The 23,679-nt window shown below is 54.1% G+C and overlaps 1 protein-coding gene across 2 annotated transcripts in view; it reads left to right on the forward strand.

Moving 5' to 3' along the window:
- Positions 1–23,679, forward strand: part of ANXA6 (annexin A6) — a 46,738-nt gene that overhangs the window by 12,057 nt on the left and 11,002 nt on the right. For both annotated transcript variants that reach the window (XM_045999349.1, XM_045999350.1), the window contains exons 3-20: positions 2,888–2,978; positions 3,680–3,774; positions 4,516–4,629; positions 5,566–5,656; positions 6,549–6,628; positions 8,446–8,502; positions 9,523–9,616; positions 10,035–10,130; positions 11,488–11,546; positions 12,598–12,720; positions 13,746–13,804; positions 15,171–15,249; positions 16,902–16,983; positions 17,917–18,011; positions 18,582–18,695; positions 20,737–20,827; positions 21,528–21,607; positions 22,173–22,226. In XM_045999349.1, coding sequence (XP_045855305.1) covers positions 2,888–2,978; positions 3,680–3,774; positions 4,516–4,629; positions 5,566–5,656; positions 6,549–6,628; positions 8,446–8,502; positions 9,523–9,616; positions 10,035–10,130; positions 11,488–11,546; positions 12,598–12,720; positions 13,746–13,804; positions 15,171–15,249; positions 16,902–16,983; positions 17,917–18,011; positions 18,582–18,695; positions 20,737–20,827; positions 21,528–21,607; positions 22,173–22,226 — 1,554 coding nt within the window. The remainder of the gene's footprint in view (positions 1–2,887; positions 2,979–3,679; positions 3,775–4,515; positions 4,630–5,565; positions 5,657–6,548; positions 6,629–8,445; positions 8,503–9,522; positions 9,617–10,034; positions 10,131–11,487; positions 11,547–12,597; positions 12,721–13,745; positions 13,805–15,170; positions 15,250–16,901; positions 16,984–17,916; positions 18,012–18,581; positions 18,696–20,736; positions 20,828–21,527; positions 21,608–22,172; positions 22,227–23,679) is intronic.

Consider the following 23,679-nt stretch of genomic DNA (forward strand, 5'->3'; position numbering starts at 1 on the left):
GTGTATTGCTTCCTATTATGGACACCCCAGTTCTGCATCTTGTGTGCCACACACGCCCCCCCATGCACACATGCACAGAATAAGCCACTCGCTCTTTTCTGGGCTCCAGATCACCCCCCAGTTAGTTCTGCTGTGTTAGTGGTGCTCCTCTCCCTGTCTTTCCTGCTAGAGGAAGGGAACTGGAGACCTAAAATTGTGACGAAATAGTGTGGGGTCAAAAAGGTCCCAGACGCATGGCTCTGTGGCGTTCATGCCACAGGGATGGTCTGGGGTGGAACTTGCTGGGGACATGAGAACACTGGGGACCGGGCAAAGGGGCAGGCGCTGGTGCCCGGAACTCCAGCCACTGCGGAGGTGAGGCCCCGGTCAGGTGTGGTCACAGTAGCTCTGAGGAGGCGTCCTGGCCTGGCAGCCGGCTCTCAGGAAAGGCCACAGGCTTCCACTCCCGCAGCAGCTGGGATGGGTCCCAAGACCTCAGAGCCCCAGGGCCCAGGCCGCTCACCAGCTGGCAGCAAGACCTGCCGAATAATTCAGGGTGGAAAGTCCCTTCTGTGCTCTCCCTTCCCCCGGGGCCATGGTGTCTTTGGCCGGGATCCTGCTGGCGGGAGGAGCACAGGCCATCTAGGTGAGGCGGAGAAGTGGGGACGCAGACTTCATCGGGTTGGTGTGAAGATGACCGATCGTGGGAACCCAGGCCTGGGTGATTTGAGGGCCTGTCCCTGTGCCTCTGAATGTGACCAGTGCTGAGGCCCCCCATGTCCGCCTCTTCTAGTGGCCATGATCCCGAGGGCCGCTGGGAGAGTTGATTATCCTTATGCAAAGACACACCTGGGAACCTGGCCTTGCTCCTCACTAAACCAGTCTCAAAGGGAACATTTGGATCCAGCTCCCTGTCAGTCATTAGACTTCCCTTCCCCCTGGAGGGCATGGCCTCATCTTTCTGAGGCAGCCCTGGCCCGGCGGCCCGCTGTGGGGCGGGGGAGGCGGCTGAGGTAGAAGAGCAGCCATGGTTGTGGGGGAGCTGGGCTGGCTGCTGAGGCCTCGGCCCTTCCACCTTCTCCTCTCCCCGTTCCTTCCTGGCAACTTGGAGTCGCACGGTCTTGGCAACCTGGGGCGTCTGCACCAAGTGCTGAAGAATCTGGGCGGCCTCCCGGATGTTCTCGCCTGCTCTTGCTTCCAGGGCTTGACCGTGCTGTTCCCCATGTGAAGCCTTCCCGTCTCTGCTGTTCTGTCCGCTGCCCCCTCCTTTGGGGCCCCCGCTGTCACTCCTCGTCCTTTAGGACTCGGTGTAGACTTCCCCACCAGGAAATCTAATTCATTCTGCTCAGAATATACTCGGTCATTCATCCACCCCCCGTGCCCGTCCCTCCGGGAAACATATTCAGTGGGTGCTTGGTTGTGCCAGGCTCTGTGCCAGGAGCTGGGAGGCATCGGTGAGCAAGACAGACACTCCTAGGGCTTTCTAAAGGCACTGACTCTTTTCTGGTCTGGGTGTTCAGCCTGCGTTTCCCCTGTGCCCAAGGGTGCGATCGGGTTGCAGGGGACTCACAGATGGCGGGAAGAGGGCCGTGTCCCTTTCTGGTCACCCGCCCTGTCAGAACTTTAAATAGCAACCCTGCGCCCACGCATGCATACCTCAGAGGAGCAGCAGCTGCAGACATAAACCAGGGAGCAGCCACACGTCTGGCCAGGTCCTTCAGAGTGCGCACCGGGAGACGCAGGAGATGGTTGGAGGCTCATCTTTGCACTTGCTTCTTACTCCTTTAAGGCGCACTGTAGGTGGCCCACCCCAGTCCTTGCCTGCAGCCTTTCCTGGTCCCCTCCCCTAGCCAGAATAGGCCTCCACTGTTTTTCCAAATCACCCTGCCTCCGACTTGGTATTGATGATGAGTTCTATGCTGATTTGTGTGCTTTCTCTCTCCTCTGGGTCCAAAGCTCATGAAAGACAAGGGCAGGTCTTCTTTCTTCCTGAATTGTCTGCCCTTTGCATTGGGCCTGGCCCAGGCTGAGCACCCTCTCACCGTGCGGTGGGCTCCGGCATCCCCAGCCCTCCCAACTCTCAGCCCCTGTCCCATCCCCATGCTTCTCTGGGGCCATGTAGCTGACCCACATCTGACTTCTCTATGAACCAGCCCATTGTGCATTCAGATTCAATGTCTGAGATAATCTGGCCCTGCCTCTCTTCCCTTTCACCCTGAAGACCCAACCAGCTTGTCCTCAGATGCCAGCTGCCAGCTCAGTTTACCAGGCCCAAGAGGCATTATCTTTTCTTGGCACTGATTCTGAGGGTGGCTCCGGGCTTTCCTTGGGCCATGACCTCACCCTCAGATGCCAGCAGCTGCAAGGTTGCTGGAGCTGGAGAGCAGAGGGGACCAGGCCAGAGATCTGGGCTCTGTGGGGCCCTCAGCAAGACGTTTTCCTTCTTTGGGCTCAGTTTCTGTGTTTCTGTGATACAGATGATATTAAGCGCTTCGGTGAGTTGGAATCCCAGTAATGGAGGCAAAAGGGCTTTGTAGACTGTAAAGTGCCATAAAAATATGAGGAGCTCCTGTTACTCTTACAGGGATTATTCCTGCCCCTTGCACTCAGCCTCGCTTTCTCCTCCCTCCTGGGTCCTGGGAAGCTCGTACTGTGCTGTAGGCTGGACGGAGCCACCGTCCCGTGGGGCAAGGGCACAGTCCTCTGGGTGGGCTGTGGCAGGAGGTCCAGGGAAAGCCATCCCTACCCTTGCCTGGGCTTCCTGTAGTCAGGGCTTAATTTTGGTGGAAGGGAACTCAGCCTAGATTCTGCCTATGGCAAGGGCTGAGAGTGTGATTGGGGGGTTGGGGCTGGAAGCCCCGTTTAAGGCCAAGGTCAGCGGTTTACCTTCTGCTTTTTCTCTCCCCAGGGTGCCAAGTACCGTGGCTCCATTCATGACTTCCCAGGCTTTGACCCTGGCCAGGATGCTGAGGCCCTGTACACTGCCATGAAGGGCTTTGGTGGGTGCTCAGTCACCAGCGTGGGGGCGTTCCCCCATGGGGATCCAGCCCAGAGCCCGTCTGGGGGCGAGGGTGGGGGTGAGGTGTGGAGATGGTCTCACTCATTCTTTTGTCTCCCGTTTTTACTATTTTTCATCATTTTCTAATGAAATATTCCAGACCAACCCAAAGGTCTAAGGAATAATAGAAGCTTCCCCCACAGGCCTGCCACGCAAGTTGACAACTGGGCCGTGCTTCCTCATAGAGTTGAAAGCTCCTTGGGAGGTCCCCTCCAGAAGCTTCAGCTCTGCCTTCCCCTTGGAGGGAACTGCTACCCCGAGCTTGGTGCTGATGATTCTCTTTTATTTTTCTTGTTGTTGAAAGAACCCTATCTTGGGTGTTAAGATGCCTGGGGTTTTCTAAGCCAGGTCTCGCTGTGAAAGCTGGAGTGAGTCCTTGCTGCTCTCTGGGCCTCAGTTTCCTAACAGGCCTGATGAGGGGCCGGATCACAGGCCCTCTGAGCCCAAAGGCTGTGGGTGCTATGATCCTTCTCAGTCGGGGCTTGACAGGTCTCCATAGATCCTCCCCACCCCACCCCCCCACCCCCGACACCGCTGCCTGATGAACAGAGAAGGCTGGTGCTGAGGACGGCAGGGAGCAGTCCTGGTGGGCTTCCTGGAGGCTGGTTGGGGGAGGGTCACTAGTGCCCTCCTGTCTTCCAGGCAGTGACAAGGAGGCCATCCTGGAGCTCATCACTTCTCGGAGCAACAGGCAGCGACAGGAGATCTGCCAGAGCTACAAGTCCCTCTATGGCAAGGTAACCATGGCAACACAGGGCAGGTGGGGCGGGGCCGTGCGTTCATTCAGCATCTCTCGTGTTGTATTCCAGTTCAGCCTCCCGGCTGGCAGTCCCGCCCTCCCTTTCTGTTCTCCTTAGCCAGGCCCCATTCAGCTGCAGATACATCCACGGTACTTGCTGTGTGCTTGGGCACTGGCTGGGCGCTGGCACCCGCAGGTGAACGGGACCTGTGAGGTGTGCACCCTGTGGACTCCCAGATGGTGGGAGAGATACCCCATAAGCAAGGGAACAAACCATGCTGGGGGGAGAGGCCCGGTGCCATAGGCTTGACTCCTGTGCTGCCATCTGCTCACTAGGTAGCTTTGGGCAATTTCCCTGACGTCTCTACACCCATTTCGTAGGGTTGATGAGAGCCCATATCTCCCAGACTGACACTGTCATGGTCTTATGTAGCCTGGTGCCTTATAGAGCAGGTGCTGTTTAAATGTAATGTTTTTTTTAAAAGATTTTATTTATTTATTTGACAGACAGAGATCACAAGTAGGCAGAGAGGCAGGGAGAGGGAGAAGCAGGCTCCCTGCTGAGTAGAGCCCGATGCGGGGCTCGATCCCAGGACCCTGGGATCATGACCTGAGCCGAAGGCAGAGACTTTAACTCACTGAGCCACCCAGGTGCCCCTAAATGTAATTCTTATCCTAAGCGCTCCTCCCCTTCCTCCTCCATCTCCTTCTCCCTCCCCACCCCCGACCCCTAATCCAGGACCTCATTGCTGACTTGAAGTATGAGCTGACAGGAAAGTTTGAACGACTGATTGTGGGTCTCATGAGGCCACTTGCCTATTGCGATGCCAAGGAAATTAAAGACGCCATCTCGGTAAGGAAGCATGGGTCTGTGTGTGTGTTGTGAGTGGGGATGTGATGCGTGGGGGAAGATTCTGGTCTCTGCAGCAAGTACTCACAAAGCCCTGTTGTAAGGGGCTCAAACCCTGTCCCGGAGGGGTGCCATGGTCTCCTCCAGATGGCCAGATGTGGGACAGATGTTGGTGGGAGACAGGCCTCATAAAGGGGGTCCTTGGCCCAGACACCAACGCAGCAGCTTCTAGCCCTGAGGAAGCAGGATACAAGGGCATAAAGACAAATTGTGCCTCACACCCCAAGGCCAAGGGCATACTAAGGGAGAGCAGGAGGGCAGGCCCAGAGTGGCCTGCAGAAGATGAGAGATCAAGTCGGGCCCAGAAGCCCCGGGGAGGATTTGGTTGATCAGAGCGGGAAGGTCCTTCCAGCTGGGTAAGAGGTCAGCAGAGGTGGTGGGAGTGTGTTCAGGTCAGGAAGTGCGGCCTGCTCTGGTTGAAGGAGAGGGTGGCTCCCTAGCACGTGGGGAGAGAGCAAAGCCCTTCAGTGTACCTGCACTTTATCGTCTGTAAGGTGCCGTGAGCTTTGCCCCAGATGACTGTTCAACATGAATTAACTTGCCATATTGGTAAGTTTAGCGACGTGAGAGATCGCCTTTTCGATCTCCTGGTGAGTTTGGCAGAGGCACTGGCATCATTTCCATTTCACAGATGAGAAAATGGGGCCCAGAAAGACGTTTCTTAATGAGAGGTCAAAGCAAGCTTCTGGCAGAGGCAGGACTAGAACCCATGTCTTCTGATTCTCAGGGCAGCGGCTCCGGTCTGGTGCCTGAGAGCTGTGGTAGGGACACCCTGAGTGTTGGGAGTGTCATAGCTCTGACCATTCTAGGAAACCAGCCCATGGCTGCTGGTGGCCTCCCATCCCAGCCCTGACTCCGACGTCCTTTCTGTTCTCCCAGGGCATTGGCACCGATGAGAAGTGCCTCATTGAGATCTTGGCTTCTCGGACCAATGAGCAGATCCACCAGCTGGTGGCAGCATACAAAGATGGTGAGATGGGCAGGAGGGGCCATTCAGGACTTAGCTATGAAATGAGGGTAATTCCAAGGGTGGGGACACTAAGGCTACCCACCTGCCATCTTTCCTCTTGCCCTCTGATCTAGCTGTCGTTTCTCCTTGTCAGAAATAGCTGCTCTCTGCAGTGTTCTAGGTTCTCAGAATATGGTGGTGGGCAGAAACCATGTAGTCCCTGCCTCTTAGAATTTATAGGTTAGTGAGGTAACAATGGATACAGATAATATGCAGGTCAACACGATGATAACACATTGTTATACAATGAATTAACAAGAATCAGACTTTAAATCTGGAGGACCTGCTCCAGATAAGTGTGTTGGGAAGGAAGGAGGAGTCAGTTGTGTAAGGAGTAAGGAGAAGATCCTGGCAGGCAGGGGGAATGGCAAACCCAAAGGCCCTGGGGCAGAAATGAGCCTGGTAGCTAGTGTGAGGCCAGAGTGGTAGAGGGCAGGGCAGGGTCACACGGGGCCTTGCAGCCCAAGAGAAAGAGGTGATGCTTGATTCCAAGTCCAGCGGGAAGCAGGGGAGCCTGTGATCAGAGGGGGCTTTAAGAGTCACCCTTGTTGCTGTGGATTGGAGAGGGAGGGGAACAGAAGCAGCGGAAATACTTAGAAGGCTGTAGCCACTGTCCAGGTGGGTGACCACGGTACATGCAGTACGATGGCACAGGTGTGGACAGAGGAAGTGGACAGATTCCATCTCAGAGTGTCAGGGGTCAGTGCAGAGACCTGTGAGAGTTCATGGTGGGTCTTTCTGTGACAGCCCAGAGCCTGGATGCTGGGATCATACTGGGGGCAACAGGGACATTTATCCTGGATCCCTGAGGTCTCATGGGGATGGGACTAGAGCTTGTGTTCCTTCCCTGCAGCCTATGAGAGAGACCTGGAGGCTGACATCATTGGTGACACCTCTGGCCACTTCCAGAAGATGCTCGTGGTCCTGCTCCAGGTTGGTCCACGCTGGGGTCCTCCCGGAAGTTCCCTTCCAGAGTGCGGGCAGAGAGCTGTGGGCACCTTCTGCCTCTTGCCTCAGACAGGGTGGCCTGTGAGGGGTTCCTTGGTGGCTCCTTGGGTATAAAGTCCTCCTCAGCTGTGGCTACTCCCCAAATGCCCATTTGTCCTTGAACTTGAGATGTTTTCTCTCTCTCACCTGGTTGTAGAATCCGAGCATGGAGGGGTCTGCTGTGTCGCCCCTGGTTTGCGCAGGCAGGTGACCCACATATCCTTTGCACACATTTCTCCTCTCTTATGCCCAGGAAAATCCTCCCCTGTGACCTCCATCCTCTCTTCACACCCACCCCTCCCCCTCCACTCCAGGCCTCCCTCCCACCATTGCTTCCCCAGTCATGGCTGCCACGGCTGCCAAGGCTGGCACATCCGCGAGTCACCCGCAGGGATGTGGTGTTTCTGGGGCTGCCTGCACTGCATCTCCCACAGCCAAGCCCTGCGGCTCCTCCCTCCCACCCCCAGAGACATAAGAAGGACCATGAAGGGGCTACAGACTGGCTTCCATCTGCCAAGCTGTTTTTTGGTTTTTTTTTTCTCCTTGTTTTTCCTACACAATGTTTTTTTTTTTAAATATTTGAGTTAGTTGCTAACATTTAAAAATGGGGAGTTTTTGATCAAAAGCCAGATTACTAGGTTCTTTAGAATGATGGAAAGTTCTGGCACCAGCGGGCCTGCATTTTGTGTGGCTGCAGGGGGCTGGAAAACATGACCCACCCCGCTGCTTCCCCTTCACCTGCCTGGCTCCCCGGAAATTCTGGCACTGAGCAGTTTCAAGCCCAGGTCCGAGGACCACGCTTGTGGGAAGCTTTATATAGAAATTAAGCCACTTCTCTGTTTCTTTCACTTCCTCTGCTCCCATACACAGTTGACCCCCAGCTGCTCCCAGGTCATTTTCTCCATTGCCGTAGCAACCCATATCCCATAGTAAGCAGCTGGGGGATTACAGAAACAGCAGGAATGGGCAAGTGTGACCTTTGCCCTCAAGTTCAAAGCCATTTGTTCTGGAGAGTTCCAGCTCCTTCTCAACATCTGACACCAAGTGGGCAGTGCCACAGCATGGATTGTGAATGTGCAGGCTCTGTCTTCTGAAGCTGTGTCCCCAGGACAGCCCAGGGCTTTGAGATCCTGAGATTCATAGTTGGGGGGAGGAGAAGAGAAGCGTAGGCCTGACCCGTGCCCACGGATGCACAATGCCTGCTTGGGCTGGTCCCATGCCCTGTGAGTTCCTTTGTTGGATGGGGCACAGAGCCTGGGCCGAGCAGCAGAAACCCCAATAGGATTGGGTGCCTTTCCTGCTTGTGAGCTCGGATCTCAGGGTCCAAGCCTCAGATCCTCCCTGCGGAGTTCTCTGGGTGAAGGTCTATGAGCCCCAGTAGAATGCCGGTGTGCAGGCTTTTTAGCCCTGCAGTATCATTGTCCGCGGGCATCGTGAGCCATATTGGGACCTGTATGGGGTCCTGTTCTCAGTACAGGCTCTGGCTGGCTCTGGGATGGGGCACCTAGAGGGACCTTGGTCATTCTCAGGACTCCCCTCTTTGGTCTCAACTCCAAGGATGAAGGGAAAAGCCAACAAACCCTATGATTCCCCATAAAACAGATGCTTCGGTCTTGACGCAGTGGCAGCTGAAGTCACTGCTCCAAGACCCGCCTGGGCCACCACACTTTCTCCACCGTCCTGGTCTCCACCCCTCGTATCCACATCTCTCCCATCTCCCTGGCCCTGGTATGTGAACCCTGTGTCCCTCTGTTTCTGCCCAGGGAACCAGGGAGGAGGACGATGTGGTGAGCGAGGACTTGGTGCAGCAGGACGTCCAGGTAAACCAGCACTGACCGAGGGCTCTTGGAGCACAGCAAGGGAACCCCGAGAGCTAGTTGCTTGGGGATCCGGGGAAGGGCTGGGGGCTGAGTAATTTGCATCAAATACCAGAAATAACTGGCTCACAGCCAGCGTTTTATACAGTGCTTTGTTAAGGGAAGGACTTAAATTGTCTTTCATAGGTACGCAACATATATAAAGTTGGTGAGATATATTTTGGAGCTTTTGTCATTTGTTCCTTTATTCATTCAGTTAATTAACATGTGTTGAATACCTACTATGTGCTGGGCACTCTGCCAAGCACTGGGGGATCACTACTGATTATAATTAGACAGTATTGGGAGAGAAAGACATATGTTAATCATACAAACACCGTCTCTAGGGATATAGCATTATGTTCCAGGTGTTTTGAGCTCCACTGTGTGCCTGCAACACTGCAAGAGTAGATACAGAGAATGCTAAGACATAGTCCCTGTCTTTGAGGAGCCCATGCTGTAGTAGGAAGACAGGCATATAAAGAAGTCATTATAATATACAGTGGAGCAAAGCAATAAAGAAGTAGAAAACTGTGGGAGCCTAGAAGAGGGAAGGAAGGGAAGAAAGAGAACTCTACCATGGGGACATTAGGAAGTGCTTCAAGAACAAATGGGACATTTAATCTGGGCCTTGAAAGTTGAGTCGGAGTTTCCCCAGAAAGAAAGGAGGGTATACAGGTGTATGCAAAGGTCCTGAGGCTACCAGTTACTCGTATGTTCAGGGATCCAGCAGCTTCAGTTCAGAGGATCAGGGATCCTCTGGGCTTCAGTTCCCTCATCTGATAAATGGGGGTGGGGGTGAGGCCCTACCTGACCCAGAGGCCCTTAGAAGCTCGACATGGCAAGAGGCAGTCTGTCCGAGTCTGGGGAGGGTTGTGTGCATGTTTTCTGGGGGAGAGGTCTAGCCTCAGCCCCAGCTAAGTTGATTAGCTTGGCCAGCAAGTTCTTTCTCCTTTCCATGAAGTCCTTCCTCTTCCCCTTCAGGACCTGTACGAGGCAGGGGAACTGAAATGGGGAACAGATGAAGCCCAGTTCATTTACATTTTGGGAAATCGCAGCAAGCAGCATCTTCGGTTGGGTAAGTTCCAGAGAACAAGGATCTACAGCTGCTCCCCTGGGTTTGTGCCAAGGATTCCATTCTTTTTTCCTTTGCTACTAATAGAGCAGGATAGTTACTTCACCTACAATGCAAGTACTAGTCCTGATTTTATTAGATGGTGGTTTGTGTAGTCCCTCAGCAAAGTCATTGACAGGATGTTCAACCTTCCCAGCTGAGTACCAGTCCAGTCTTCCTGTTGGAGTATGAGGTACACTTAAGTCCCTCACGTCATACATGGCCTAGCTGCACGGTGGTATGCATGACCTCCCTGCTGGCCAGCTCCTCAAAGACCAGCCCTGCCTTCATGGTGGGCACTCTGGTCCTGGCCTCCCCTTCTGAGGTCCTGGCTTCTCTTGCCTTTTGGGGCACTCTCAACCCCTCTGTCTCTCTGACTCAGTGTTTGATGAGTATCTGAAGACCACTGGGAAGCCAATCGAAGCCAGCATCCGAGGAGAGCTGTCTGGGGACTTCGAGAAGCTGATGCTGGCTGTGGGTATGTCCTGACCTTGCATTCCCGGGGGCTTTGGGGGATTCTGGGATTCTGGCCCTTGAACAAGAGGCCAAGAATGGAAAAGGGGGATTATATGGTCTGGAGGCAGGAAGGAGAAAATTGGGCAGGCAGTGAATTCTGTGGTTGGCCAAGACCACATGAAGTCAGGGAGGCAGGGAGTGGAGGCTCAGGGGCTGACTTCCTGCCACTCCCTCCCCAGAGATAGAGCAGCTGGGTGAGATAGAGCGGTGAGCCCAGGCTGGGGGAAAGAACCAGCAGGAGATCCGACTTGTGTGGAGCCCGTACCATGTGCTGGGTGCTGCGTGGAGTGTTTAATCTTGAAAAAAGACCCGGGAGGGGGCGTGATCTCCATTTCACAGATGAGGAGACCGTATCTCGCAAAGGCTATGTCACTCGTCAAGGGATAGTTCCGTCATGACTTGGGGTATCTTAGGCACGGGGCACACCAGGAGCTGACTAGTCGGTTGGTAGACTCAAGATTCCAACCCAGGGCTTCTCCCAAATCTGCTCTTGACTTGGTACAAGTCTCCTGTCCCCTCTGGGCTTCAGTTCCCTCATCTGATAAATGGGGGTGGGGGTGAGGCCCTACCTGACCCAGAGGCCCTTAGAAGCTCGACATGGCAAGAGGCAGTCTGTCCGAGTCTGGGGAGGGTTGTGTGCATGTTTTCTGGGGGAGAGGTCTAGCCCCAGCCTCATCCTCCTGCCCGGAGCTGTCCCCTCCCCGCTCTGCTTCAGGCAGTCAGGTTCTGGCCTGCTCTCCTAGCAGGATCCAAAGTGACGTAGCTGCTGATACCCTTGTGGCTGCCAGCAGGACATACAGAAACACCTCTCCCAGCTCCACCGCAGGTGCCACCCCCCCGGGCCTGCTCCCTGCCAGCCCCCCAGCAGACTAGAAAGACGAAGTGGGTCTTTTAAGATGCACAGCCCAGGGGCGCCTGGGTGGCTCAGTGGGTTGAAGCCTCTGCTTTCAGCTCAGGTCATGATCTCAGGGTCCTGGGATCGAGCCCCGCATCGGGCTCTCTGCTCAGCGGGGAGCCTGCTTCCTCCTCTCTCTGCCTCCCTCTCTGCCTACTTGTGTTCTCTCTGTCAAATAAAGAAATAAAATCTTTAAAAAAAAAAAAATGCATAGCATAGCCCGTATTTCACCCGCCCGGCTCCTGATTTCTTGATGTCCTGGGTTTGTGTGAAAAGGGGGTGGGGCTTGGGTTATCAGGAGCCTGGGTTCGTCCTGGATTTGCCCTTCGTGGTCCCCAAGGGGTAGGAATAAAGAAGGGGTCAGGCCACCCCAACCCATTCTGAGACAGCCGGAGTAACTCCGCCTCTCCTTCCCTCTTCCCAGTGAAATGTATCCGGAGCACTCCAGAGTATTTTGCGGAAAGGCTCTTCAAAGCCATGAAGGTGTGTGTGTGGGGGGGGGGGTCGGTGGGAAAGAGCTTGTGGAGGGGGGGTCTCCGCCCATCCCCATGGGACTGTAGAGACACTCTGACAAGTCTGTAGGGCCCACTGCCAAAGAGAGCCCTCAGGGGATTGACTACAGGAGAGAGTGACGGTCCTTTATCCAGGCGAGCTCCCAAGCTTGGGTCGCTGTCCAGTCGCACGCCTGCCCACCCAGATACCTGCTGCCGCCTCGTGATTGATAACAGCGTGTTATGACAGCTCGCACTTGACTCATCCAGCCAGAGGGGCTGGAAACCCACATGTTTCAAAAATATGAATTGACCAGAATGTTTCTGTAGATGTAGATTCTGTGGATATAGATTAGACCACTTTGGAAGATGCTCGTTGTTGTCTACTAAGACTTGAAATGTTTACCCCTGTGACCTAGCGACTCTACCCCGGGTGTGTACGTGAGAACAGCGATTCCCACTATTTTGCCCACGGGACACAAGGAAACTGATGATAGTTCTGTAGCACAACAGGATACATGAATGCAGAGGCCACAGACCCAAGGCCCGGGAGCTCAGGCCTTCGTGGCCTCAGTCGGCCATCCCACAAGGGCATGGGAACTATAGCCCCTTCACTGTCTCTCAGAGGGTGGTTGGGCAGCTCGGCCCAGGAGAGAAGGTTCCTGTGTGCATGCATTCTAAAGAATCTGGCAGTTTTTTCTAAATTTTTTCTAGGAAAAATTAAGAAACAACCCAGTGTCCATCGGGCATAGCAAAAGAAATAAATGTAAAGCGGTGTATTTACAGTGTTCTAAGATATCTAAACATATATAGTTACAGTAAAATTATAAAGAAAACCGAGGACGGACCTGACGAATGAAAGGAGGAAGGAAATCAAAGCAAGAGGGACACATAGGGAGCTTCAGAGGAAAGGCAATGTTTAGTTTCTTTTGTTCTTAATTTTAATGTTTTAGCACAAAAATGGTATTTTTCAACCAGCTAGGGGCTGTCAGCAGTCTGGCCTCCTCTCAGGTTCCTGTCCCCCGAACCCACTTGTCTTCCAGGGCCTGGGGACTCGGGACAACACCCTGATCCGCATCATGGTCTCCCGCAGTGAGCTGGACATGCTTGACATTCGGGAGATATTCCGGACCAAGTATGAGAAGTCCCTGTATAGCATGATCAAGGTGAGCAGAGCCAACAGGGTACAGAGAGGAGCGGAGGGCTTGGGAACCACTCCTAGGGGGAAAGAACGGTCCCAGGGAGCTGGGAGTCTCTTGGGAACCCCAGAAGCCCCCACCTCATGGCACATTCAGGGCACATGAGATAATTCAACAGAGAAGCAAATGTCTGGTGGTGCTTATGAGTCAGGAAGCTTAAAAGGAAGGCGGGCCTGGGTCAGGAAGGGCACGCGGGCTGACTTAAGGATGAGGACTCCATCCCAAGGGCAGTGAGCTCAGGCTGCAGAAGTCAGGGTAGAACTCTTGGCCCCGGACCAAGTGATCTGTGATGTCTGGGGTGTCTAGCCCCTGACACTCGGCCAAGAGACACATAGAGGTTTGGGTATTTTTCTTTTTGGGGAGTGAGTGAGATAAAGCTTTCTGAGTTCCAGCTATGTTCCCCGGGTGTTATAGATATTACATGCAACAATGGTTCATGGGAAGTGTTTGGAAAAAGCTAGTGAAAGTAAAGACAAGGCAGTCTGTTGCCTTCAGAACTTATCACAGCCTTTAAATGGTTAAATCCATCATGAAGCTCCAAGAGGGGCATAAAATACGATACATCCATTGGTCTGGGTTTGGCGTTTCCCGGTGCTTTGGCTCATGGAACTTTATTTCCATGGACTGTTTCACGTGGCGGGGCTGGGCTGGGGATGGTCTGAGAGTAGAGGTGTGCTGGGGCCGGCTCCCATGGGCTCCACGTTCAGTGAAATCCTATGGGTAGCTTGAAAGTATCCCTGTTGGACCAGTTTACACCACGGAAATCGGCAGATGTTAGATATTAGGACTTTTTAACCTTCTCCCCACCCCCGGGCTGGTTGTTCAGGACTTGCCAGCACACCACTGCTTGGCTCCAGACTGGAGGAGAGTCAGGGTTGCCACGAATAATTGTTCAGCCTTCCCCTATTTTGGGCTCTGCGCAACCTCCCCTCCTTATCCGAGGGGAGCCCAAGGGTGAGAGGTCACCTTTCTCTGTCTCGCTTTCTCCCCAGAATGACACATCTGGCGATTACAAGAAGGCTCTGCTGAAACTCTGTGGGGGTGATGATGAGTAAGTGGCTCCCGGACCCCGGGAGTGACCGGGAAGGGAGTGGCCTCGGGGGTGGGTGCGGGGTGGCAGGCCTGGGCTCCCCTGGCCCTCACCTGATGGATGCATGGACTGGATGAGCTTGGGGATTCCTCAGCGCCCGGTGAAAGTCTGTGAGTGTGTGACGGGAATGTGCTCTCCCACACTGGGGGAGGGGTGGGGGTGTCTGCTCCCGTGGGAGTGTGGACTGGGAATCAGAATAGGGGGGGTCCAAGCCCTGCTTCCTCATAGCTGCTTCCCATTTCATCGTCTGTTCGATGGAAAAATTACAGGTGCCTGATCTGCCTGCTCCTTTATTCAGCACGTTCGTACCCAGTACGTTCTGGGAGCAGGCCTCTTGGCGGGGAAGCCCTGGTGAAGCCCCCAGCCCGGTGAGGCATCCGGACCAGGGCCTACATGTGGGGCGGTCCCGGGATAGGAAAAGTCTCTGTGCTTGGGAATGCACGATCAGGGCACTCTCCCAGACTGGGGGTAGAGAAGCAGAGGCCTGAGGGAGACTGTAAGGAGGAAGAGGTGAAGAGAGGCTCTGAGGAGAGTGGGTAGAGGAAAGACCTAGAGACGACCAGGTTCATCCTGGTTCATTTCTGTACCTGACGCCGCACTTTTGCAGGAGGCCGGGAAGAGAAGCGGCTGGGAGGTGGGCAGGGCCTGGGGGCCTCCTGCTGGCAGAGGAACCCCTCCTGGGGTAGTGGGAGCCATGGGAGAGACTACACTGGGCATGACGTGACCAGATTTGTGCACTAGGAGGGGAGTCATAGGGCCTCTGACTTCCTTTCCCAGAGCTTATAAGGATCCAGTTAAGTAAGGGATATGAAAACCTTCTTAAGTTAACCTTTGACAAGTGCCTTGGGGGCTAATTTCAGTTCTGCAGACATTTACTCAGCATCCTGTAAGCCCAGGTGCTTTGCAGGATGAGAAATCGAGGGGACGTGGCGGTAAGCTGGTAACTGAGCTTGTTTGAGAGGGGAGAGTTGGGTAGAAATCACTCAAATCATGAGGGAGAAAGGGGAGGACAGAGCATTCAAGAAATCCTCTCCTGCTGGGAACTTGAAGCCTAGAAGGCTGCTGGGCAGACCCAGCATTGCAGGGGGTCTCAGGAGAAGGTAGAAGGTTTCTAGAAATGGAGGGGAGGCTCTGAAAGGATGGGGCTTGAGAGGAGGTAAAGCGAGACAGATTCACTTCAAGTGTGTGGCTGTGTGTGTGTGTGTGTGTGTGTGTCCATGTGTGTGTCCGTGTCCGTGCGGGTGTGCATACATGGCTGTGTGCTGCGTGTGTGGTCTTGCCCACGATGACCTTCCCTTCTATCCTCTCCCAACCCCCTCCATTCCAGTGCTGCTGGCCAGTTCTTCCCGGAGGCAGCGCAGGTGGCCTATCAGATGTGGGAGCTTAGTGCAGTGGCCCGAGTAGAGGTCAGACCCTCCCCACCTCCTGCTTGACCTCTTGACCACAAGCTTCCGGTCTTCTGCTCGCACCTTCCCGCTGCTCTGGTTGGCACCCAGCTGCCCCCTGGCGGCCAAACTGAGACATCGGGTCTCACATCTGAAGATTCCTTGTCTTCCAGAAGCGATGAGTTTGGTGGGCGGACACTCTGCTGTGGGCCTCTGATTCCTGCCTTAACTTCTAACACACAGGGGAGCGTCGGGGGCCCGCTGAGTACTAACAGGGTTTGCTGAACGGAGACACGTCTGGTTCTGTGGATGGGCCTGTGTCATCCTGCATCAGACAGTTGGCCTCTGGAGGCTTCCAGATGATCAGTCACCCCTCAGTGCGCTGGGTGACTCGAGGTTGTTCTGATCATCCTGAGACCCAGGGTCTGCAGATGTACTTGGGGCAAACCATTCCAGGGACTAGTAGCCCTTGGTCCACGTGAAAATATTTGGCACGTTGCATTCTCTCTGTTATTCATGGAGCCATTTTTGGCAGGTCCCTACCTCTCCCGGCCTCTGTCTCCATCTTTAGAGCGAGGTGTTGGACACAGCAAACTTAGTGCCTTCCGAGGGCTCTTGAGTGCTGATGTTCTAGAACAGCATTTCCCAAATTGCAAGGCAAGAAGTGTCACTGCAGGTGACCTTAAATTACATAAGAAATGGATTCATTGGGGTGAGGGGAGCCTCGAGGGCATTTGGTAACACTGAACCTCACATAGTGAGAAAGCAACTTTTCAATCCCAACTTCCTTCCTCATTCTGTCAAAGGGAGAGTCTGGCTTTGTGCCACACTCGCTGGCTTTCCTTTTTCACAAACTGAGCTGAGAGAGCTAGCTTCAAGTTCAGAGTTTTTGACAAGCAACAGCATCTCGTTAAATTTGGTGATATTTGACAAGACGGTTTTTTCTCTTTATTACATTTATTTTCATGGCTTATCATCTGTCGATGGCACATAAAACCAGTTTTCTCTTTATGATAGTGATACAAAATTCTTTTCATCCATGAATCTGCGTAGCAAATATTTTTTGAGTGCTTACTTCTGTTGTAGGCACTCGGGATCCCTCCAAGAACAAAATGAACAAAACTCTTTGCCCTTCAGGAGTATTTAAATACACTTAAAAGTGAAAGCATTTAAGTAAAACAGAAAAAAAGGTTGAATTCAGTAGAAATATTGAGAAATAGCACAGGGTATATGCAAACAGGGAAACACTGAGAACCCCACTTAGGAGTGACTGAAATTTGGGAGATTCTGTTCTGGTATTTCAGACATTTTGGTTGCCTTTTCAAGGGAAGGGGCTCTTGAAGAGGCAGGAGGGCCTTGGGGACAGGGCAGGATTCCGACAGGGACTGGGGAGGCCCCACTGCAGCTAGGACAGAGCTGACTCCTGGGGCAGGAAGCTGACTTGACCAGCACTTGCCCTGCTCCCAGGCCTGGATCTGTCTCTTGCCCCCTCGCCCTTTCTCAGCTCTAGGGCAGGGGTCTGTCTGCTGTGCCTTCACCCCTGCCTCTCCCCCATGAAGCTGCTTGGTTTGGAGCTCATGGGGAAAGCTTCCCCTCTCTTGCATGCTCCTCTCTTGGCCTGGCCCCCGGGGGGGCCTCCAGACACCTGCTGAGGCTCTTTCTGCTTCTCACAGCTGAAGGGAACCGTGCGTCCCGTCGACAACTTCAACCCTGACGCTGACGCCAAAGCGCTGCGGAAGGCCATGAAGGGACTCGGTGAGGGGACCAGCAAGGGGTGGGTGGGTCTCTGGGGCAGCAGGTGTGGCAGGCTGGGCAACGGGCTGGGTAGGAGTGAGAGCGGAGGCCTAAACTAGGGTCCACAGAACGAGGAGGGTCCTCGCTCCCTGAGTCTAGGCAGGAGTGAGAGGGGTTGTAAGGAACTGGGCATGAGCCCTTCCTAGAGACCAAGGTGTCCCCAGCCTGTCAGGAGCAGTGTCCTGGACTAGAAGGAAGAACTAGGTCTCAAGGCCTGGGTTCTCCCCCTGGCTTTGCTTTCGACTCACTGTGACATTGGGCAGGTCCTTCAATGCCTCCAAAGCATCCATTTCCCCCACTATAGAGTAAGAGCTGCGGACCCAATTCTGGGATGGGAGTGCCCCCTACTGGTTCCCTCTTCAGGGTTCCATTTGGAACTAGGGGGAAGAACTATTCTGTGGGTGGATGGCCTGTTCTCAGAAAGGCCATCAGGGACAGGATCCGGGTTTGGCTTCCATCACTTTGCCCACCCCCGACCCTGCCCATCTAACGGCGCTTCCCAGAGGCCTTGGCTTAAATCCTCCCCCTCTGGGCCTCCTCTCCATTTGTCTCTTGGGAACGATAGTAGCCCCCGAGCATATCCAGGACTGTGAGATGACAGGTGCGAGAGTCCTTCTGAAAGGTAGAGTCCTGTGCGGAGTCCAAGGTTGAAGGCGTTCATCCAGGAGTCCAGAGGTGGTATTCTGATGTCTTCAGAGTCGACCTGCACTGGTTACAAGGACTTGGGCTCCAGCTCCCGGGGAGTTGAAGAGAAAGGACACGGGGTCCCCATGGGATTTAGATGGGCAGGTTGGAAGGATCCCTTAGTAGCTACTTGGCCTCTTCATGGCGTAGAGGGGACGGGGGACGCGGGCTGCGGGTCTTCCTCTGAACCATGGGACTTTGATGACTCAGGAACTGACGAGGACACCATCATCGACATCATCACGCACCGCAGCAACGCCCAGCGCCAGCAGATCCGCCAGACCTTCAAGTCCCACTTCGGCCGGGTGAGGCCTCCGCCGGGGTCCTGGGGCTTGGCTGTCACAGCCAGCACCCAAGTATGGGCGGTCCTGGGGCCCCTGTGGTCATGTATTCTTGGAGTGTCTCCCTCATTGGTTTTGGGCTGCCTGCAACACATTCTGTCCGATCCCAGTTCCCCAGGATCAGCACCCGTGGGGATGGCTTAGCATGAGGCTGAGATGAGGGACGTGAGTTGCTTTCACACAGCATTTTCTGGATCTGGAGTTCCAGAGGCTTCAAGGCCCCAAGGCTGAACATCTGTGATTATTGTGCCTTCGTGGCAGCCGGCAAACTTCCCCCAGGGTGGGAATGATGTCCTTCGGCCCTCCCCGCTTTCCTGTCCCGCCTCCTTGCTTCCAAGGAGAGCTGGTCCTCCCGCTGCTTGGGGGTTTTTGCCATCCTTTAAGTAGTAAACCTCAGCAAAGACAGGTGCGGGTTCCCGCTATCCCCAGCATTCACATGGAGCCCCTGTTTCCTCGTTCCGTATCTCCTCCCTGTCCTGGGTCACTTGGGAACACATGGTAATGCCTGCGTGACCTCGGTCCTGTCCTTCGTAGGACCTGATGGCAGATCTGAAGTCTGAGATCTCTGGAGACCTGGCGAGGCTGATTCTAGGGCTCATGATGCCACCGGCCCATTACGATGCCAAGCAGCTGAAGAAGGCCATGGAGGTATGGTGGGGGCACCAAAGGGATGAGGTCCAGTGTGCGGGAGTTGGGGGGACACGGAGGCTCCCCACAAGCCCAGGTGTGGGTTGGCCATAGCTTCTTGGCAGAGCCCTTCCCACGCCCAATTCCAACTAGCATGAACTACAAGGGGGATAACTGAGAGGTACAGGACTCCATCTGGTTTTAGACGCGGCTGAATCCAGGGACTCAAATAATGTTACACGGACTCTTGTCTCTCCCCTACCTTGGTTATCTCTCTTCTGTGGTCACTTTGCTCTCAGAGAGCCTCTCTCCTCCTGGTGGTAGAATGGTTTGTGCATGTATGTCCTTCTTCCCAGAAGTTCCATCAAAGTCCTGGCTTCTGCTCTGGCTGAAGGGAGGTCACATGCCCAGTAATCAGTGGTGTCAGGGGATCTCAAGGAGGAGCTAGAGGAAGCAGGATGGATCTGGAAGGGAAACAACAGCAGTCAGAGCCTGTATTCTAACTCACTGTGATGTTGGGCCACTTACACTTTCTAAAGTTCCATGCCTTCGGCTGTGAAATGGGAGCAATCATCCCTGCCCTTCAAGCGTTGGAGTGGGCCAGGCAAGGTCATGGGTGTGAAGGACACTGTTAACTCTGAAGACCTGCCCTTGCGGTTGATTAGCAAGAAAGGATGTGATGTCCCAGCCCAGCTGTTGCTAGAGCTCCTTGGTTTCCCAAGGGACCAGCTGTACAGGGCTCCTCTCTGTCATCAAAGCATTTAGTGACCCGTCCTGGGCTCAGCTCCTTGTCTCACCAACCCACACGCAAGGCTATTGTCTTATCCCCATTTTACAGATGGGAAAGCCTGGCTCTGAGCCTCAGTTCCTTGATAAAAGTCACAGCATTACAAGGTAACAGCTGGGATTCAGAACAACTCTGTCTGACTCTGGAGCCTGAGACCACGAGGACTTTGGGCCCCTGGAGGATTCAGAGAAGATCAGACATATCCCTGGGCAAAGCAAATTGTGGTTCTCGTCCTTTTAAAATGCCTAGACAAGAAAAGCAAAGGATTTGAAAACGCAGAGTTTAGAAGTTGAAGGGAGCAGTGAGCTAACCTGACCGGACCTTTTCCATTCCTACAATGGGAAACCGAGGCAGGCTGAGCACTCCCAGCTAGCGGTCCAGCTAGCAGACCCTGCCCTAGGGAAGGGGCTAGACCCTGGGTCTTAGGATGCTCTGGAGATTGGGCTGTCCTCCCCACGTGCCTGCTTTGAATAAAGAACCTGTGAAGATCTCCGTCAGCCTCTGTCTCCTTCAGGTCAGAGCCCCAAAGGACTGGCCACCCCACAGGAAATGACCTCTGAGGGAGTGAACGTGCCTTTCCTGTTTTTTATAGTTGTGGCTGCAGCGGCTTGTGCGGCGACTGGCACGTTGCAGGTGTTTGAATCTATCGATCCATCCATTTCCTTCGCCTCCCTCCCCTCCCCCACCGTGAGGACCTTTGAGCGGCTGTTTCCCAAGCCGTCTTAGTCTAGAGGACCTAATGGATTCGTCCCTAGATCACTCCTCAAAGGCAAATATCAACAAATACAGCATGTCTTTCCCTTAAGGCACAGAACCTTTTTTCTTCTGACAAAATAGTATATGAGAGAATCTACCCAGAGGAAAAAAGAAAAGAGAAATCAATGGTGATCCTTCACCCACCCAGAGACCACAGTCACAGTTACACTGTGAAGCATGAGCTCTGTTGTTTTTACACATTTACACATAAATGTGTGCAGAGACATATGTGTGTGCCTTTTTATATACACGTGCCTATAGGCCATATTCTTTGCTTTTTAATTTTTGGTCCAAAGCAGTTCTCATGGGAGGTTCTGGAAATCTTGACAGGTCGGCATGTTCTGCCCTGATTGTGCTCTCTCTGGTCTGGGGGTGAGGAGAAAATCCAGGAAGGCCTGGTGGTCCGAGCGTTTGCCTCCTGGGTGGTTTCTTGAACAGGGGCTTTCTTGGCCAGGTCCCATCGAGTCTCTGCATGGGGATCAGGGCTGTGGTTAAGTCTTCTTGGTCTTGACATTGTAGGGAGCTGGCACAGATGAAAAGGCTCTCATAGAAATCCTCGCTACTCGGACCAATGCAGAAATCCGGGCCATCTGTGAGGCCTATAAGGAAGGTGAGTGTGGGAGGTCTTGGGGCCAGGACCACTGGGAGGCGGTGGGAGAAGCACCATCTCACCCCGCAGCTCTGCCCTTCTCCCCTCTCTCGGCCTCGAGGCTCTGCTAAGCCCATGGGTATGCCCAGCCCTGTGTCTGAGGAAAGGGTACCACAGGCAGAGAGTCCCAGCTGGAGGCGGGGAGTGAGAGGAGAACGTGTCCAGGCTGCTGGGGAGCAGGCAGGCAGCCTCCCGGATGGGCAGCCTGCGCAGTCACTCCGGGCCGTCGTTCAGAAGGCCTGTGCTGGGTCAGATGTTATTGTGAAGAATCTTCAGTATTAGTCCGAAATGTTTAAACTTTTCCCCTTGTCAGCAGCTCTAAAGTGGTTGAAATTTCGAGCGGGGGACTGACATGGCCAGAGCTGGTGGGTCCAGCCCCTGTCCTACGGGTGGGAAGGTAAGAGAGGGAAGATAGAATGACCGTGAAGCAGGAGAGGCAGGGTTCCAGGAGCCCTCAGCTGGGATGGGGACAGAGGCAATGGACTCGGGCGTCAGTGTGTCACGATCCATAGTAGCATGGCTGAATGTTACCAAGAACCAACCACAAATGCCTTCATCCCCACCACCCCTGCCAACACGTTCTGGCTCAAGTCTTGAGCTTCTAGAAGCACCCCCCCGTCCTTAGCCAGCAGCTGCCTACAACCCTGTTTCTCTGTTTCAGACTATCACAAGTCCCTAGAGGATGCTCTGAGCTCAGACACATCTGGCCACTTCAAGAGGATCCTTATCTCTCTGGCCACGGTGAGTGAGTTCATGGTTCCAGGCCCTGCCTGGCCCCTAGGGGCCTGGAAGGGGGGCAGGGAGCTAGGAGCCCACCCCTGATGAAGAAAGGGTGTCCTCTCTACTTGCCTTCTCCATCCCACTGCTGAGGCTGTGACTGGCTCGTGTGAGGCCTTCTCCCGCTGTTTACTTTTCCAAAGCTGGCTTGGGGCCACCTTCTCCAGGCAGCCCTCCCTGGTGGCCCTCAGCCTGGCTTTCTGGGCCCCCAGTTGACAGGACGAGGCCATGTGGGCCACCAACGTTACCTGCAAGTATCCTTCACCATTGCTTGCATTCCCGCAGCCCAGACACTAGGCCCTGACACATGGTATTGAAGCTGCCTGTGTCTGAGTCGCCTTGGGCTGAGTGCCTTCAAATGTAATGTTCACCACAGCCTTCCCTCTGAGGGCAGGATCCTCGTCCCCGTGTTGTAGCTCAGGAAGAGGGTTCCGAGAGGCAGAGAGGCTGAGCCAAGGGTCCTGTGGCTGCTGAGGGCCAAAGAGGGTGGATGATTGGCGACTGACCTTTCTAACGGGTCCTGTTGCAGGGGAACCGTGAGGAGGCAGGAGAAGACCGGGACCAGGCCCGGGAAGATGCCCAGGTGAGAACCGTCACCTCCCCCTCCAGATGATGTCCGTCTTGCCCGGCCTTGGCTGTCTGGGAGCAGGGAAGGCTCCTGGCAGAGATGTGGCTGTTTTAATTGGCGGATCCTTAGGCTTGGGGACCCCTTGTACCTCTCTACCCTTAGAAGTGAGACTTTGAGTATTTCCACAACTTTCGGAAGGATTCTCATGAGTGTGATGCTGGTCTTATTACATTTCCTGTGGGAGAATAGGCTGAGAGCCCCAGACCTTCAGAGCTGGAAGGGACTTACAGATCAGCCAGGTCAAACTCCTTATGTTACAGTGAGGGAAAAGAGGCCCAGAGAGGGGGCAATAACTTCTGGAAGTCACACAGCAAATCAGTGGCCTAGGTAGAATTGAGCCAGAGGAGCAGGTCTGGGGGCCTGCTGGAAGAGGGCCTGGATGCTAAAGGTCTCAGTTTCTTATCTATGAAATGGGACCAAGGTTGAGGGACGTGTTCTGAGAGAGCCTAGAAAGTGAGTTCATCAAGGGCTGGGATCTTTGTTTTGCTCATTGATGTATCCCAAGTGGTCACATGGTCAGAACTCAGCCAGTATTTGTTATTAAATGAATAGGGGAGTCAGGGGTTCTCTTGGGTCACTTGGCTGCTCTGTTTCTGCCATGCTCCTCAGGCTGGGGAGCTTGAGGTCTGGAAATGGTTTCTCATGGAGGGTAGACAAGCCCAAATCCCCTAAGGGTCATTATGGTTGGGCAGTCCCTCCTAAGGCCATATGCACTGTCCTCACTCACCTGTGCCTTGCTCTATCCAAGGGTATGGTTTCTAGGTGGCTGGGGTGTGATTTGAACGCAAGCGCGCCAAAGCCTATGTTAATACAATTTGATAACTTCTCAGATCCAATACAGCAATTTCCCCGCAGCCTCCAGACCAGGGGGCTGCTGCTTTCCAGTTGTACAGCTCCCAGTTCAGAATGCAGCTGTCCGAAGCTACAGGGCTGCATTTAAGTGTGGTTTTCCAGCAGCATATGGGTGTGTTTACAAGGACTAGCCTGGGAACCCAGCCCCTAGGGAGGCCCATTGAGGCCACGTTTCAGTCGCTTATTCAACATGTATGTATTAAGTACTACTACAGACTGTCTAATTGCACCCTTGAGGGTCTTTGAACTTGGCTTCCTCCTTAGAGCTCACCCCAAATATATCACCTACCCTGAAATTCATCCTCCAGGGAATGCGTCTGCCTGGGGCCTACCTATGGGGCTGTGCTTCCAGTTGTTGCCAGCAGGGGGCAGTGGTGGGCTGCATCCACAACCTTGCAGGCCCGAAGGGGTGAGAGAGAACCTGGGGGCCAGAAACAAGGGAGCCCTGCCCAACTCAGCTGCCCATCCAGATTCACAGGTGCTGGACCCGGATTAGTCTTAGTGTGGACTCTTTTTCTCAGAGTCAGAATATTTGGTTTCTAAAGGAAGACCTATC

This window comes from Meles meles, chromosome 3, assembly GCF_922984935.1.
Source record: "Meles meles chromosome 3, mMelMel3.1 paternal haplotype, whole genome shotgun sequence".
Taxonomy (NCBI): Eukaryota; Metazoa; Chordata; class Mammalia; order Carnivora; family Mustelidae; genus Meles; species Meles meles.